The sequence below is a fragment of the Bradysia coprophila genome, chromosome II (assembly GCF_014529535.1).
Source record: "Bradysia coprophila strain Holo2 chromosome II, BU_Bcop_v1, whole genome shotgun sequence".
Lineage (NCBI taxonomy): Eukaryota > Metazoa > Arthropoda > Insecta > Diptera > Sciaridae > Bradysia > Bradysia coprophila.
In genome coordinates this window covers 11,545,176-11,561,001 of record NC_050735.1, presented here as the reverse complement: position 1 = coordinate 11,561,001, position 15,826 = coordinate 11,545,176, and the positions used below count along the sequence as shown (strand labels likewise).

The following is a 15,826-nucleotide window of genomic DNA, read 5'->3' as shown; positions in this document are numbered from 1 at the left end:
TATCATTCCTCATATTCAATAATGAGCATACCATAGTGGTTCTAATATTCAAAAATTTCTGACCAAAAACTTAATTCTCTGATCTGACAAAAATTTTGCTGTACAGTCGAGAAGACATATGAAATCATTTGTCTCGCAATAACATACCTTATAAATGGGAAACCATTCCTCCGGCAACTGGAATAGTTTCACCAGTAATATAGGATGCATCTTCTGATACCAAGAACGAAACAACCGATGCAATCTCTTCCGGTGCAGCGACTCTTCCCATTGGTATATCGCCTAACAAATTATTGTTTGCTGCAATGACCTACGGGAGAATCCATTTAGCACAAACTTGTTGTTGAAACTGGATACTGCGGGAAACTGGCCAAAGTGTTACTCTTTGGTCATTTAATAACCATTCAGTCAAAAATCAAAGAAATTGCTAGTTAAGAGTAACACTTCGGTCATTTTCCCGCAGTATCCTGTAAAAATAACATACTTTTCTTGAGGATTTTGTTTCAACGACCCCAGGAGCAATCGAATTTACCCTGATTCCATCTTGGACTAAACTTTGGCTCAGCACTTTTGTCAATCCAATCAGAGCAGTTTTGCTCACAGAATATGGTCCGATTTTCTGTAAATTCGATAAGCCGATCAGTGATCTCATATCTACCAAGTTATTTTTTTAAATCTCACTTTCATTGGATTATATGCAGCTACTGATGATATGAAAATGATGGATCCACCTCCAGTTTTTTTCATTAAGGGAGCTACCTCTTTCACCAACATAAACGGCGCTGTTACGTTTGTGTCGAAAATTTTATTCCACAATTTTTCCGGACACTCCAATATTCTCCCCAAAAATGGATTAACTGCAGCATTCGAAACCAATATATCGATACGGCCAAAGAGCGAAATCGTTTCACGGATTACCTTTTTACGATCTTCATCGACACCAACATGACATTTAAATCCGTGCACCTGTGTGTAGCCCATGCTTTTCAGCAAATCAACGGCTTTGCTTACATTTCTCAATTTTCTGCTGCTAATCACAACGGACGCTCCATCGGAAGCTAATCTCTTAGCAATCGCCAAGCCAATTCTGCAGGAAAAAGAATTATTTGGGAAAATGATCTAAATTAAGTGGAACTTAGTCTCACCCCTCTGTTGACGCAGTTATAACAGCCACTTTTCCACTCAGATTTTTCGACATTTTATTCTTTTTTGCTGAAGATTTGATATTCAACCAAGTTTATCTACTGATTATCTGTGATACAGTGATTATACAAGAATTGTTATGACACAAAGATAATCTGAGAAGTTTTTATCTCCGAAGTAAAATGTATACATAAGATTTGATGCGATCTTTAATTAAGGCCAGGTGAAGTTATTTAAAATTTTTGCTATAGTAAACACCTTCACCTGGCCTTGAAGCACCACCAGGCACCAGCAGACAAAAGTTATCGTGGACAGAAGCAGAAATATTTTATTTGATTTTCATTCGTTTGTTTATAGACTTTTACGACCAATAACAAGTGCAGTCTCGACAACCGGCTTAAAAGTGATTTCCGAACCACGCCTCAAAGTATGCAAAATTCTAGTGAACTTTAAGCGTATATCTGTATCTCTCCTAAATGTAGGCCTAAATGTACAACGACCCAAATTATGATGCTTGAGTGAATGTAAGGACGTTACCACCGCTATATAATAAAATAAAGTTGACTTTCACATTTTTTGTGATCCGCTGAACGTTTACGTTACCTTCAGTGTCTACAAAATGTTCTTAACTTTATCCAACGATCAAAGATACGACTCACACTTGAGGTGTTTTTTTTTTACCCAAACGATACGATCCGAATTCGTGTGACAAATACTTTTCCGACCAAAGTGTTAAAATTTTTATTATTTCTTTCACGTAATAGCGTTTACACAAAAATGTATTTCAATGGAAATGAAAATAACATTCCAACGTAAAATACCGTTTGGTAAGCGTTAAATCATTAAAAAAATTGTTTGCAGCTCTGCAATTTTATAACAAATGATTTTTATGTCTTACAACTTAGCGCGATTTACTTTTACGTTTGGTTTTTGGAAGACAATTCCAGTCTAACTAAATATGAATATATGGTTTTATATGTTAAGGTAGGGTTACCAATTTGAACTTTTTTCACTTAAAATGGTCTGTTTTATAAGAGTGTATGCTTTTGAATGCATGTACTTACCCCATGCATAACAGTATATTTATGTATGTCTGCAAAATTACTCTCTCAGCCTTTATACAGTCGGCGACTTTCAAGTAAGTGATGCATTTTGTTTCAGCTGATTGACTCATACAAACAAATGTGTTAGTGATTGTTTATATGGGTGAACAATGTACATACATGCGCGTGATAATAGGGAACGTCAGATTGTTCGAACAGAAATGGAATGTCCAACTCAAATAGAAACACAAACAATTTACAAACCGTTTAAGGACGTTAAACCATATTTGCTTGTATGAGTGGATCAACTGTAAAACAGCTGAAACGAAATACGTCACTTACAAAGTCACCGACTGTGAGTATTATCTTTCATTAAAATAGTCGAAAGGCTATCCGTACATTATTAGGACTCTAGGACGCAATTCAAGTCAATTCGACTAATAGTCTTCTATTGTGTAGAGAATGTGTTTAAATCTGGCCAAGGGAATACTTTCCATTGTGAAATTAAACGTAAAGGCATTTCAAGCTATCCTAGTAATTTTCGTTCGATCTGTGCTAATAGCGAACGAGAGGCTATTCGCACATTATGCGAATAGGTGAATCTACAATACTTTGGCAATTGATACAATTGATGCAAAGCATTATGAATAATAGAATAATTTCCTAAAATCTTATCAATATCAAAACAACAGTCAGTCTGACTTGACAGAATAACATATAGTAGTATACACTCATTCCTCGCAGCCATTTTGAAATTCTATATAGCTAAGGGGTTAAGCTCTCTATTAAAGTGTGTATGTTGAAAAGTTTCAAATCCAATATCTGGTCACCCTACTGCTTTTGGTACAGAAAATTAAATACCAAAACGAAGACCTCGCTACAATTCGCAGGCGAACGTTTTGCATTTTTCAAGTTTACCTTAATCAAGATATTAAAATTCCGAAAGCGATTACACGACGGACTCAATTATTATTGAAATTAATACCGCACAGTGGTCGATATACATATAACACAATTCGACACGAGAGAGCTCGTTACATTAGATTGCTATCGTTTGAGGCACAAAACACACAATTTTAACTATAAAGACATATCAGTTCCAATATGTAAAGAATGGATTTGAAAATAAAAAAATATATTTTGTGTACAAATCGAACGGGCAGGTCAACAAACACTTTGATTCATATGCAAGTTGACGTTATTTTTTGTTATGTATGGGACTACCAGTAAGTGGACATGGTAGGGCTTCATTTCGGTCATATTAAATTTAAAATACTTTTGTGGAATAGACAATGATTTTTATGGTTCGGTTATGTCTGAAAATAAAGATATCATTTTAGTTCGCACAAGACGTTTGAACGTGATTTAGCACGTCGTCGTAAGAAATGTGTGAAGGAAAAAAATGTTTAACTGAAAAATAACGTTAATTTGGTGACAAGGTGATTGATAAATAGTATTAATGGTACAGTACAGAGTGGTAATCCCTCTGGATACAACTGCGAAATGAAGAGTGACAAAATATTGATAGTTCTGCATATTGTGAGTGTGTTCGGTAGTTTCTGTTGCAGAAAGCTAAGTGAATGTTGCAGAATCATTTGGAATAGATCATGGATAAATGTCGTCTGGGTAAGTGTCATGGAAAAAAAATTGTCATGGAATATGTAACGGTGATACGAAATATACTGCGACAATCATTTGAATATTGTTTCGAAATATCCATGTCTCGTGTGTCTTGACCACAAAACATTATTCGACCGCAAAAATCAGTTCGATATGCTTAGAAATCAATGGATAGTTTTAACAGTTTAATCGGAAGTGATTTGGAAAATATGAGAAATTATTGCAACACACAACACAGATCACGCAAAAACTAAAACCATAACCGTTTTCGCAATAAGTTGACAATGTACGTTTGTGTGGTACCCTAAGACTAAGACACACCAATTTCTTACTTCCTTAACTCTAAAAAAATTCTGGAATATATGCGCAGGTCGTTTAAAAAGGGTTAAAAAATCCGAGTTCTACCTCTCAGAGTCAGGGCTTGAGCTGCCGTTATCATTTTTCTTCATACATGAAAAAACAATTACACTTGCCCCTTATGTTTTCTGCATAGCACTGCTCCTAGCACGAACACTCATTTTTCCAACGTCAAAAAGCCTTTAAATTTTCAAACACGTAGGCGTGTCGGTTGTATGATTTTATTCACACCGAGACACCATGACTCCTGATTGCATAAGACCCCGAATATTTCGAATGTTCAAGATAGGAGCAGAGCTTTTATGTCAACATTTTACATGGTCATATTTTTCATATTGTTTCCTCCGACCTGTGTGCTCAAGAGTCAGTTTTTCTGGAGATTTTACATTGAAAACGATAAGTTATACTAACACTCTGACGGGGCCTATTTTAAGGAATTTAATTTCCAAAAATTTCCAAAATTTCACAAAAATTCTTAAAATTTACAAATTTTATTTTCTGTTAGATCTCATTCCGAAGTAATCAGGTAAGCTCAAAGAAAAACAACTAAAAAGGCAGTAAAAACAACATTTACGATGCAATCTGATGTGTTTTTAGATGAAATGACGAAAAGTGATGGAAAAATTTGAGAATTTTTGGAAATTTAATTTCCTTAAAATAGGCCCTGCACTCTGACCTACCTTCGTGTTACCTACTTTTAACGTTAGCTATATGAGGATAACAACTCAATATCGTATTGGTTAATTATGCTTTCCACTACTTGATTCAGTTGCCAATTTGAACGTTCAAAGCCAAGCCGCAGACAGATTAGAATCGATTGTCAGATTATTAATATCGGTTCAAGGGTTGAATCGGTCAAAGCATAGCACTGCTCGTAGCATTGACACTGAATTAATAAGTGTTCAACTGCTTTACTGATAAGAACGACCGGTTAAGACTGTTTGTATGTTATTGTATGTTATAACTCATATAACAGCGACGACATGTTATCTATCTTTACTTTTTATTTACGTTTTAATGCTGCTTAGGGGGCAATACTACGGTTCAATTCAAGTTGAGTGTAGAGCTTTCACACAACTTATTGGCAAAAGGAGAAACCAGTATTCCACTCCTACGAATTCCGCTCTTTGCAGATGGGACAATGTTTGTGGCCTAGATTACTTTTGGAAATTTGAAATATTTCGATAATGAAAGGGTCTCGCAGCGAAACTAATATACCTATAAAGAACGACGATAGTTTCTCGAGACTTATCCGAGAATGTAACACCTTCTAACACATCACACAACGAGCCGAAAAATATTTTTTTCATGAATCAAACTGTACTTTGATTCGTCAAATAATAATCACTATACACCTAAGATAAAATAATGGTCGACGAAGAGATAGCTAAGCTCGTCATTAAGATTTGAATTCAGTTTGAAGTAGTCAGCCATTGCAACAGAAAATGTTTGTTTATTTTTTCACAATTTTGTTGATTTATTTCGCTTGGAAAGTGAGAGGATACTTTTCGTTCAATGAACCAGTCAACTTGAGTAAATCCTCAACACCATTGATTAAAACCTCCATCAGCATTGCTTTTATGTCTCAAGGTACGTGATAGTCTTCACAAAACCATCCACCAAATTTTGATAAGAGTTTTTCGATATAGCTGAAATCTTCAATTACCTTCGTAGAAATGCTGTCCAGTTTAACGGTTCCTACGTAAGTCGATTCTTCGGAATGTGGAACTTTCACGTCTGCAGCGCAAAGGATGTCGAAATCGTACTCGGAACATCTAAGCACATTAACAAGAGAAACATTTACAATTTTCTGCATCCATTTCTGAAGACTGGACTGTTGACCAGCAACGGTGAGAAATGGCATAATCGACGTCGATTGCTAACACCGGCATTTCATTTTGATGTGTTGAAAGAGTATTACGAAGTGTTTAAGGAAGAAAGCGACAAATTGGTCTTAGCATTGCGCGAAGAAGCAGGAAAGGAACTAAACATTGTACCCATTTCGACCCAGTTCACTTTGAACACAATCTGCGAATCAGCAATGGGTGTCAAGCTTAGTGATTTGGGTAACGACGGAATTGTTTATCGTGAGAATATTTACAAAGTGGGAAAACTGTTGTTCGCGCGACTGGTTCGACCGTGGCTACGTCTTAATTTTCTGTATTCGATAATGGGCTACAAAAAGCAACTGGACGAAGTTCTTGAACCCGTACTTGCATTCACCGAATCCATCATAAAGCGGCGGAGACAAAATTTCGTAGGCGATGAATCTCCCACTGTAGAGATCGAAAGCAATGAAAATATTTATTTTCGAGCTAAAAAGCGCAAGAGGTATGCCATGATGGATACTTTATTACAGGCCGAACGTAACGGACTGATTGATGAGGAAGGAATTATTGAGGAAACGGATACATTTACTTTCGAAGGACATGACACTACATCATCTGCAATCACATTTACTCTTCTTCTTCTCGCTCACCATCCTGAAGTTCAACAGAAGATATTCGCTGAAATCAGAGAAATTCAAGGGACCAATGCGGAGATGACGATGGAAGATCTCAGTAAAATGGAATACATCGATCGAGTGATCAAAGAATCGTTGCGTATTTATCCGCCAGTTCCCTTTATAAGCCGAGAACTGTCCGAAGATTTCATTCATGACGGATTCACACAGCCCAAAGGAAGCGCTTGCAATATACACATTTACGATATCCATAGAGATCCCACTGCATTTCCGGATCCGGAAAAATTTGATCCGGATCGCTTTCTACCCGAAAATTGTGAAAATCGGAGTAATTTTGCGTTCATTGCCTTTTCGGCAGGTATGCGAAATTGTATTGGACAAAGATTTGCAATGCTGGAACTGAAGACGACATTAGCGAAAATCATCACATGTTTCGAAATTGTGCGTGTTACCAAACGCGATGAGGTTGTTTTTCTCGGTGATCTTGTGCTCCGAGCGAAAGATCCAATAAAAATGAAATTTTTGTTAAGAAATTAGAGGGGTCGTCGGTTGTTACCGGCAATTAAAAAACGAAAATGCTTGTATTTTACTGAAAATTTTCGGAGTCAATTCCGAGTTAATTACGAACCCAATCGTGTTTTTTTAAGCAACTAGTTTAGAAAATTGTTACTTTGATACAACTTCGGATCTGGTCTGGTATGAAAACTTCTCACTTGTCAAAACATCAGCTCCCCGAGCTGGTTGTCTTACATTGTCTTAAAATTAGTTCCGCATCCAATGTAATGACCGAACACCAAGAAAGAAAAAAAAGGTAAAAAAGTATCGCCATACAGTATGTACTGCGCAGCGCAACAACACACTCGCCTATTATATTATGTTACTTTTCGTCACTAGTGATGAAATGTAGTTACATTTCATCAGTAGTGACGAAAAGTGAAGCCACCAATGAAACAGTGAAAAATGACCCTTCATACGTCACCCAAATGAGGCATGAGATAGTTCACTTTTCGCAGCACTGTTGCAGAAACTTTAGTTTATATACATCGTACCCTGTTGTCATAATTCTCATTTCGTTGTCCTTACATTGGAATATCGCTTAGATGTATAATTTTTGTTAACTTTATCGTCTTTCCCCACCCCCCATACTCTTCGACATAAAATATACGTGAATAGCGTGAATAAAGATTCCATTTTTTGAACCTCACCATCGGAAAATGAAAACACAAATTCAGACAAATGAAACGAAAGAGTCAACGGGCACTTAGTTGAAACCGATACAAATTAAGAGCAGATAAAGGTTGGCAGACAAGATCGGGTTGGCAGATAAGAACGGGTTGGCAGATAAGGGCAGTCATAGAGACAAGGGCAGTCATAGAGACAATGGCAGTCATAGAGACAAGGGCAGTCATAGAGATAAGGGCAGTCATAGAGATAAGGGCAGTCATAGAGATAAGGGCAGTCATAGAGATAAGGGCAGTCATAGATATAAGGGCAGCTACAGAGATAAGGGCAGACAAGTAGTTAGAGCAGATAAGTGTGGACTGGTAGCTACAGCAGCTGGTGTGGGTAAGTATAGAGATAACGGTAGATAAAGGCAGATAATCAGACCAGACAAAGGTACCAGAGCAAACGACAAGATCCACAAACGAATCCGGTTACAGATGCCGCAAATTGCATTGTCTTGAATTTCGTTCCAATACGCCTGTCCATCCATAACTTAACTTCCAGTCCAACTCCATAACGATCAATCGTTCGATAAATTCTTGTTGTTGTTGAATTTTCCTCCATTCCTCCATAATGACATAGTTTCCGATGAATTTTACGAAGCCTCCGATGAATTTTACCAAGTTCAATCACCACGTCATCGATGAATACTACCATGGTCAGAAACATCTTCTTTTTGCTATACATCCTCGGCCGATAATTTTAAAGGCCACACAGTTCAACTCTGGCTTTCGTAAACAGAGCAAAAAATAAACAAACGCAATTCCCCTTACTATACAATATGATCACAAAAGTTGCATTATTAAACAAACCGTGCATGCGCCAAGATATAATAATAACGCCGAATGTCCCACGTGTATATCTAATTTTGAAAAACGAATGAATGAATCATTCTACGCTCCACTATAGTTAGATAATTTTTCAAGGTACGTTCTGGTTCCGTAGAGAGAGTATGTACATCGAGAGAACCCCCTTCCGAAAGCCATATATGATGAAAACACCGGTGTGAGAATGTGCGCTTGATATCAAACTACGCTCTATTGAACTACTCATTTCATTTGGTGTTGTGCTGTCAGAGTTGTTTTTTTTCTTTTCGTCTTTTTTTTGATGGAGTTGGAAAATGATATCCGAACACACCGTTTGAGCTTTATATGTTTTACGTTTTCATTTCTAAATTTGTTTAGTTATTCATTGTCGTATTGATGGAGTCGCGAGAGACGGTCGTGCATATTGTACACATTACGTCGATTTGAATATATATCGAAAAACAATTCAAAAAAAAATGTGTTTCCTAATATATTAATTCGATTATGGCTGGTACTTTTTTGCTTGAAGGCATAAAATGTGAATTGTGATTTATTCGAGTGCAGTTGAAGCGAAACCGTTTATATTTTCCATTGTTTTTTTTTTGTGTCGTTTGTGGTATGTGGGTTCGTTTCTACGGTCATTTTTTATGCGTTATTGTTATACGGACAAAATGTTAAGTCATCAAGAGTATGACTTCTGTAATACTGTGTATGTAGTGTAATTGCTAACCCGCTGAAGTCATCGTGTTCTTTTTTTTTCGTATTATTTTGTCGTACAATAATTATTCGCTCTTCGACTTGACTTTGAAGTACAATAAACCGGTTCAATTATTGCTTGTGTAAACAAAATATTATGACGATTTGCAAATCAGTGATAATTTTTGTGCTGGAAATGTAAATTACAGTTTTTATAATCAAGCCAACCGAATATATATGATAATATTTCGTGGCATTTAATTAGCAGAAGTGAATTAATGTTTAAAGGATAACAACAAATCATCTCGTTTCATAAGCTAAAAGGTTGAAAACTCAATTAATCAACGATAAAAATGGCATATGTCGTGTGGAGAGTGTTGATGAAGAAATATTCGAAAGTCCGATTGGGAATACAACGGAATCCGCAAATTATGGTAAATTAAAAAAAAATTATCTTAATTAGATCTGTGATAATTGCTCGGTGGCCGATTTATCTGTTTTCTCTGGGCTAATTTTCTTCTCTAGAAAATTGTTGCATTGAAATCCAAGTCCTTTAAATACGGCAAAGAACATTGAGGCAATTTAAGTTTAAATAATTGTCCAGGTGCTCCCGGAGTGGAAAAATATTCAGGAATAGTTATTTACACAACAAGGGAAAAATGATCCGCAAAAAATACTTTCCCCGATCTATATTTAGAAGTTTTCATGCGAAGGTTGGAAAAGATTTTTTGAAACTACATTTGTGAATGAACTCTTATGTCTAAAATCTACAGTACTGTGTGACAGGTATATAGGTCTGCACTCCTACAGTACATAGTGTGAGCTTACGCTATGCATGTCTCTTCTGGCAATTTAAGTAAAAACGAAGTTAGGCGCTTTGTGCATGAATTACTGCCTTGATCGAAGCACCAAGTATAGTTATATAGTCACGCCAGTGTACCACGTAATTCCACATTTTTAAACTGTTTCGAGGACATGTGATTACAGTAGGAACTACTCTATTTGACATAGGCAGTATTCCCCTTCGATGCTAGGTGCTTCTTCTTAATAAAGTCAGCTTTAATTACTTATTGTCTCCATATACTTAAAATTACATGATTTCAATTTCTCAAATTGAATGAATGACATTTGACACTTTGTAGGTTTGTTTGTGCTTGTGGAAAAGAACAGACAACCCGTGCAACATTGGGGGTTATATCATTATTTTACCATTACAACGAATATAGTTCGACTTTTAGAGACCCGTCATTATCGAAATGTTTTCACTGTGCCAGTGGAAGGCTGGGCGACAAATCTAGCACTATCTGTGTCCTCACCAGGGACCATTTTTAAGAAATTTTTAATTAGACTTGAACGGATTCAATCAGATGTTGTTTTGTTTCCATATCCCACAATCGAATCAAACCTTACTGACCTTAATCATTCAGCAGCAGGAAGCAAACGTGGCAATCACTGAATGAAATCTATCACTTCCAAGGAGTTATAAAATAAAAGAAGACCAAGTTACAATTTGCTTAGAATAAATTTTACAGTTTTCTGCACTGGGCTTTAGTCATTGCATGTTTCCAATTTTTTTTTACTTTGAGTCAAGTGAAGCGTTTAAATCTTTTGAGAAAATTGTATTTAAATGGAAGACTAATTTTCGAAAGTAGCACAAAACACATTATGAATTGCAACAGATCGATCTCTTAAGCAATGAAAAAAGATTTCCCACATATGATGATAACACAGCACCACGACGGTTCTGTTTCATTAAGTTCTTATCTCAAACATTGCTCCATATAAATATAAAAAAAATGAAAATTCTTTACCTGCAATTACCCGAACTGTAACATGAAATAGGTATTGAAAACATCGATAGTTTCATGCACGATATACTTACTTATAGCCGACAATGTGCATGGTGAAGTGATAGCATAGATTATTGTTATTATTGCGAAAAGTTTTCCACTTTTCTGTTCGATTTTCGAATTGTTTTCATGCTTAAAATGTGGGCCAGACAAATATCATTTCGCAGAATGCAATGCTATTTCTGGGATTATTGGCATATTTGGATTATTTCTGATGTTGTAATTGCTCGATTTATTTGGAATAAAGTATAAACGGGAAATGTGCAATCGTTAATATTGTCACACTTTCAGTTTTTAGCACTTTTCTGTTCGGTCATGAATCGAACGTTATTTGCTTTCTCAAACATCTTTAGTCATTCAACAATTTTCTGCTTTAAACAGTTAACATCACAGTCAGTTCCTTGACGCAGCATTAAATAGGTCAAAAAGATTTTTGCCGAAAACAATTCCCTTTTGCAGTTCAACTTCGAAGTATTAGCAACAATTTTGTACATCCCACTTACAATTGAAACAATGGTTACAAGTGTAAAATTTCTACCAAGACTGTGAACTTTGAAGAGGTCACGCAAGATCATCGCCACTTTATTAGATACACAACAACACGTCCATTCCATTGAACGAAATTCACCAAAAGTCGTACGGAAAGGTTAATTTTCTGAAAGTAGTGTGTGACTCACGTTTCAGTTGGTTCTACAGCATCAGTCGGAAGCGACTGAAAATGACTAAGGTGTGTGAAGTTATGGTCAATCGTACATTCACGATCTCACAGAAAGAGGTACTTTAAGGTCTTTATGACCATTACCAAAGCACCTAGCCTAGTAATAGAAAATTTGTTGTGTCACAATGCTACTCTATTCAATACAATTAGTGCAGCAGGGCAAATCCATGTAATTTTGGAATTGGTGATGTCCTTATTATCTTCGAAAATGTTGTGGGTGCTTTGCAATTCATTATTTGGACAACTGGAACTGATGCTATTGAGTCGATACTCTAAGTCTTTTGAGTATGTTCTCACTAGCAATGAGAGTAATGTAGTAATACCTATACCATTACGCGCGGTTGGGGTTCCATTCGTAATTTCATAGCGAATAGCGATACAAACAATAGCATTCATTCAGAATGTATTGTTATTCAAAATATCGAAACGGATTTAAGTTTTAAAATTAAGACAACAGCAGAGCAGCTGAAGCAGGGCCTATTTTTTGGAAAATTGATTTGGTAAATTTGCTAAGATTTTCCAAAATTTGGTGAAATTTTCTAAAATCTCTTTTTTAGCAAATTTTGGAAAATCTTAGCAAATTTACCAAATTGATTTTCCAAAAATAGGCCCTGAGCTGAAGAATAATTTCCTGTGCAACACTAAGGTCAAGGTATAGCAAAATTTACCGTGCCAGTGTTTAACGTTCTACTCCATCGGAGCAGATTAGATATGATTAATCCGATTTTCACACCCATTTTCTATCTGTGTATACATTCCGTTGACTGACGACTATATTAAAGCAGAAAAAAACGTCTGACACCATCATGTCTTGACTTTCGTCGTAAGGTTTTAAAATTAAATTTGAAATGAAAAAAAAGCGAACTCTTAAGGAACGTTATAACTATTAATGCAAAGTTAATATTGACTTTGTAAATGATGTCATATTCTCACTCATAGTGTATTATTGATTTGCATAAAGATTATTTTTATTTGCCATCAATGGGTTTTGTGTTTATTTTCCGTACCTGAAACATAATATAAGTTTAAGTACATTTTAGTGCTGTTGAAACAGTAAAGAACACAAAATACGACAATCTTGAGAAAGGTAGTAGGTTTCACAATTCCTACTCAATCGTAAAACTAAAAAAAAACTTTAAAATATTTCTCAACTCAGAAGGGAAGAAAATTTCAATCGAAATTGTTATAATTCTGGTCAGCATGGAGATGTGAACACAAATATATTGTTGTTTTGTGTCAATGACAATAATTTTTTCATTATTTTTGTTTACTGTGTAAACGGAAGGACAATCAACAGACCGTGGCATATTAAAAACACAAATTAGGAATACGTTCAATCTAATTATTGTTTGTGAGGATGATTTAACTGTAAATTGATGTCTATATTAATCAACGATTATTGGTTATATGAATACCAGCCATAAGAGATTCACAATTTTTTCTGTTCAATGTTTCGACCACGAACCACTTTGTAGGACAGTTCAATTTGAGCAATTTTCCATTTTCCCTCAATCGATAACAAGATGAAACATTAGTAGATTACGTCCTTGTTTATAAATTTTATTTGGCCAAGTGTGACATTTGTAGCTCGAGCCAATGGCGAGTGATGCAACCACACAAGGCAAAATACAAAGTTCTTATCAACTACATAAGGCATTATAACGCGAGGCAACCTGTACATTGAATTTACATCTTATATGCACTACCATGAAAATTTCACTTCACTCGCTTCTCTCGAGCCCGCAAATTGGGTATGTAATCGGCCATTTACATGGTCTCTGCTGTAATCTACTATTTCTTACCAAATATGGATGAAATCTTGGTCACATTCAAAAACTTTGCTGAATTAATTTTTTTTCTTCAAATTACACATTCTTCTCTCAACGTACATTGGACTGTGGCTAGGATAAAGTTGGTGAGACACAGGGTCTTAGCACCTTGACCTTCATATTGGACCTGTTCTGTAACCCACAATATTTTAGTATTTATTGGTATGCTGTTCATATAGCCAAGAATGTGTTCCGGACGGATGTTCCAAATGGATCTATCAATACTGGATAATGAACTTACCCTAGAATTTCACACGGTTCTGCTGTTTCAGTACTTCCACATTTTTTGCAATTAGATGAATCTTAGTTGCCTAACAAATTCAGGTGGTACTTTATCGATCAATGACTTGTTAGGTCGGTGAAGTTCTCTCTTAATGTTCTTTTACTATTTGTTCTCAGACAATTTCTTGATCAAAATCTAACCAGTGGGAAATGGGTTGAATCCACCAATTATCCTGACCTATTCGCCTTTTATCCAAATCTAATTTTTCCACTTTGGACATGAAAATTCATGGACTGTGGTGGTCATTTATGGATTGTAAGGAGATGAATTTGTGTTCATTGTCTAGCCTAGATGTAGGCGACATGACAATTTAGCACTTAACTTTCCTCAGAGAGTATCTACATATCTTGAGGCGTGGTTCGGGTTCACTCTGAGCCGGTGGTCCAGACTGCACTTTTTGTTGGCCGTAAAAGGTTGTTAGTGAGGTCTATAAACGAACAAATTAAATCGCTTGGACAGTATGCTGGCATTGTGCAAGAAAAATTTTTTTTTAAGTGTTTTTGATGAGAAGAACATTTTTATAAACATTCTGCCATTGTCATAGGATGAATACGAATTCGTTGGAGATGGAATATCTAAATTTGCACATAAAATTCGATATAAAAAAAATCTCGGTAAATTTCATCGTAAGTACCGATGGTACAGGGATTTTTCCCAAATAAGATGGTATCAAGGACTATTTATTGTATTTTATTCCACTCGTCCATCCATTCTAACTTGGGCATTACTTTCATTTTCTAAAAATCGTATTCGTAGCTGTTTAGTTAGTATCCACTTATGCCAACAATGAAAGCACTTTTTTGGAGCTTTTTATTGAAATCGTTCTTCACAAATTACGAAAATAAATTTATGGAAATTATTATTATTCTCATTCGTATACCATGTATTATCTATACCTCGAACTAACCGATTTCAATTCATGCTTTCCATTGAAAAAGAAAAACTATTTATAATTGAATATTGTATGCTCAAATAAAGTTGAAAAAAAAAACGATCGTGATTTACTTAACAAAAATATTAATGAACAATGTAATTGTAATTATTTGTCGGCATCACACGTATGCACATATGCACACATCGCCAGCGTAATTAATTCGTTTGTTAATTCTCATTGATAAATTTAGCGTTAACCATTTTAGGTAATTTCAGTGAAACAAAAACTAGCTTCGGGTCGGTGTTTAGATTTTAATATTTTTTTCAGCGGAAGAGAACAATGGCGTGTTTGTTTTTTAACGTTTCGATTCTTTTCGATAGTTTGTGTGAGTGGAACGTTTTCACAAAATTAAGCAAAACCAACAAGGTTCTATCAATAATATAGTGTTTCTGCAAAGTAAATCTACCGAGTAATTATATTGGAAATGGTGATTACTTAGCAAAACAGAGAGATTTACTTCACAACCGAGTCACATTGGCAAACATTTTTCTTTTGTGGTTGTACCCAAGACTTGTGGATTATAAATGACAGAGTTAATCTAACTTCGTCTTTCGTTTAATTACAACATTCCAAGCGACGAAACCATAGAAAAGTTTCTAATTTTGTTGCTCATGATAGTCGTATTTCGTTTTCGTTTCATTTGTCGAACCCATTCTTGTATTGATTTGTAAGTATACATTGAGATAGGAATGACTATTCTCATGGGTTATGGGATATGTAACATGACAACAGTTGAATGGCGAATGCGATAGGGGCTGTCCATAAATAACGTCCGAACTATTTTGGAAATTTCTGACCTTTTCTCCTCTTGTAAGGCCATATGTTTTTCGATTTAACATTGTTTGTCCTGATATGTCGA

General features: G+C 35.6%; 3 protein-coding genes across 4 annotated transcripts in view; 2 read left to right on the top strand and 1 right to left on the bottom strand.

Annotated features, from left to right (window-relative positions):
• Positions 1-65: 65 nt before the first annotated feature.
• Positions 66-1,220, bottom strand: LOC119073143 (dehydrogenase/reductase SDR family member 4-like). The gene is made up of 4 exons (XM_037178444.1): positions 1,146-1,220; positions 682-1,087; positions 485-619; positions 66-310 (listed from the first exon to the last, which is right to left on the bottom strand). The coding sequence occupies exons 1-4, from the start codon at positions 1,196-1,198 to the stop codon at positions 149-151; spliced, it is 756 nt and encodes a 251-aa protein (XP_037034339.1). The 5' UTR covers positions 1,199-1,220; the 3' UTR covers positions 66-148.
• A 4,363-nt stretch (positions 1,221-5,583) lies between these two features.
• Positions 5,584-7,248, top strand: LOC119073127 (probable cytochrome P450 4ac2). Of its 2 annotated transcripts, none has more exons than XM_037178434.1 (2): positions 5,584-5,753; positions 5,838-7,248. In XM_037178434.1, the coding sequence occupies exon 2, from the start codon at positions 5,884-5,886 to the stop codon at positions 7,162-7,164; it is 1,281 nt and encodes a 426-aa protein (XP_037034329.1). In that variant the 5' UTR covers positions 5,584-5,753; positions 5,838-5,883; the 3' UTR covers positions 7,165-7,248. The 2 variants fall into 2 exon arrangements, with proteins under 2 accessions (XP_037034329.1, XP_037034324.1); XM_037178429.1 differs by having other exon boundaries at positions 5,813-7,248.
• A 1,780-nt stretch (positions 7,249-9,028) lies between these two features.
• LOC119073049 overlaps positions 9,029-15,826 on the top strand; it is a 243,173-nt gene continuing 236,375 nt past the window's right edge. The window contains exon 1 of the mRNA XM_037178363.1: positions 9,029-9,787. Within this exon, the coding sequence (XP_037034258.1) occupies positions 9,707-9,787 (81 nt within the window). The 5' untranslated portion in view covers positions 9,029-9,706. The remainder of the gene's footprint in view (positions 9,788-15,826) is intronic.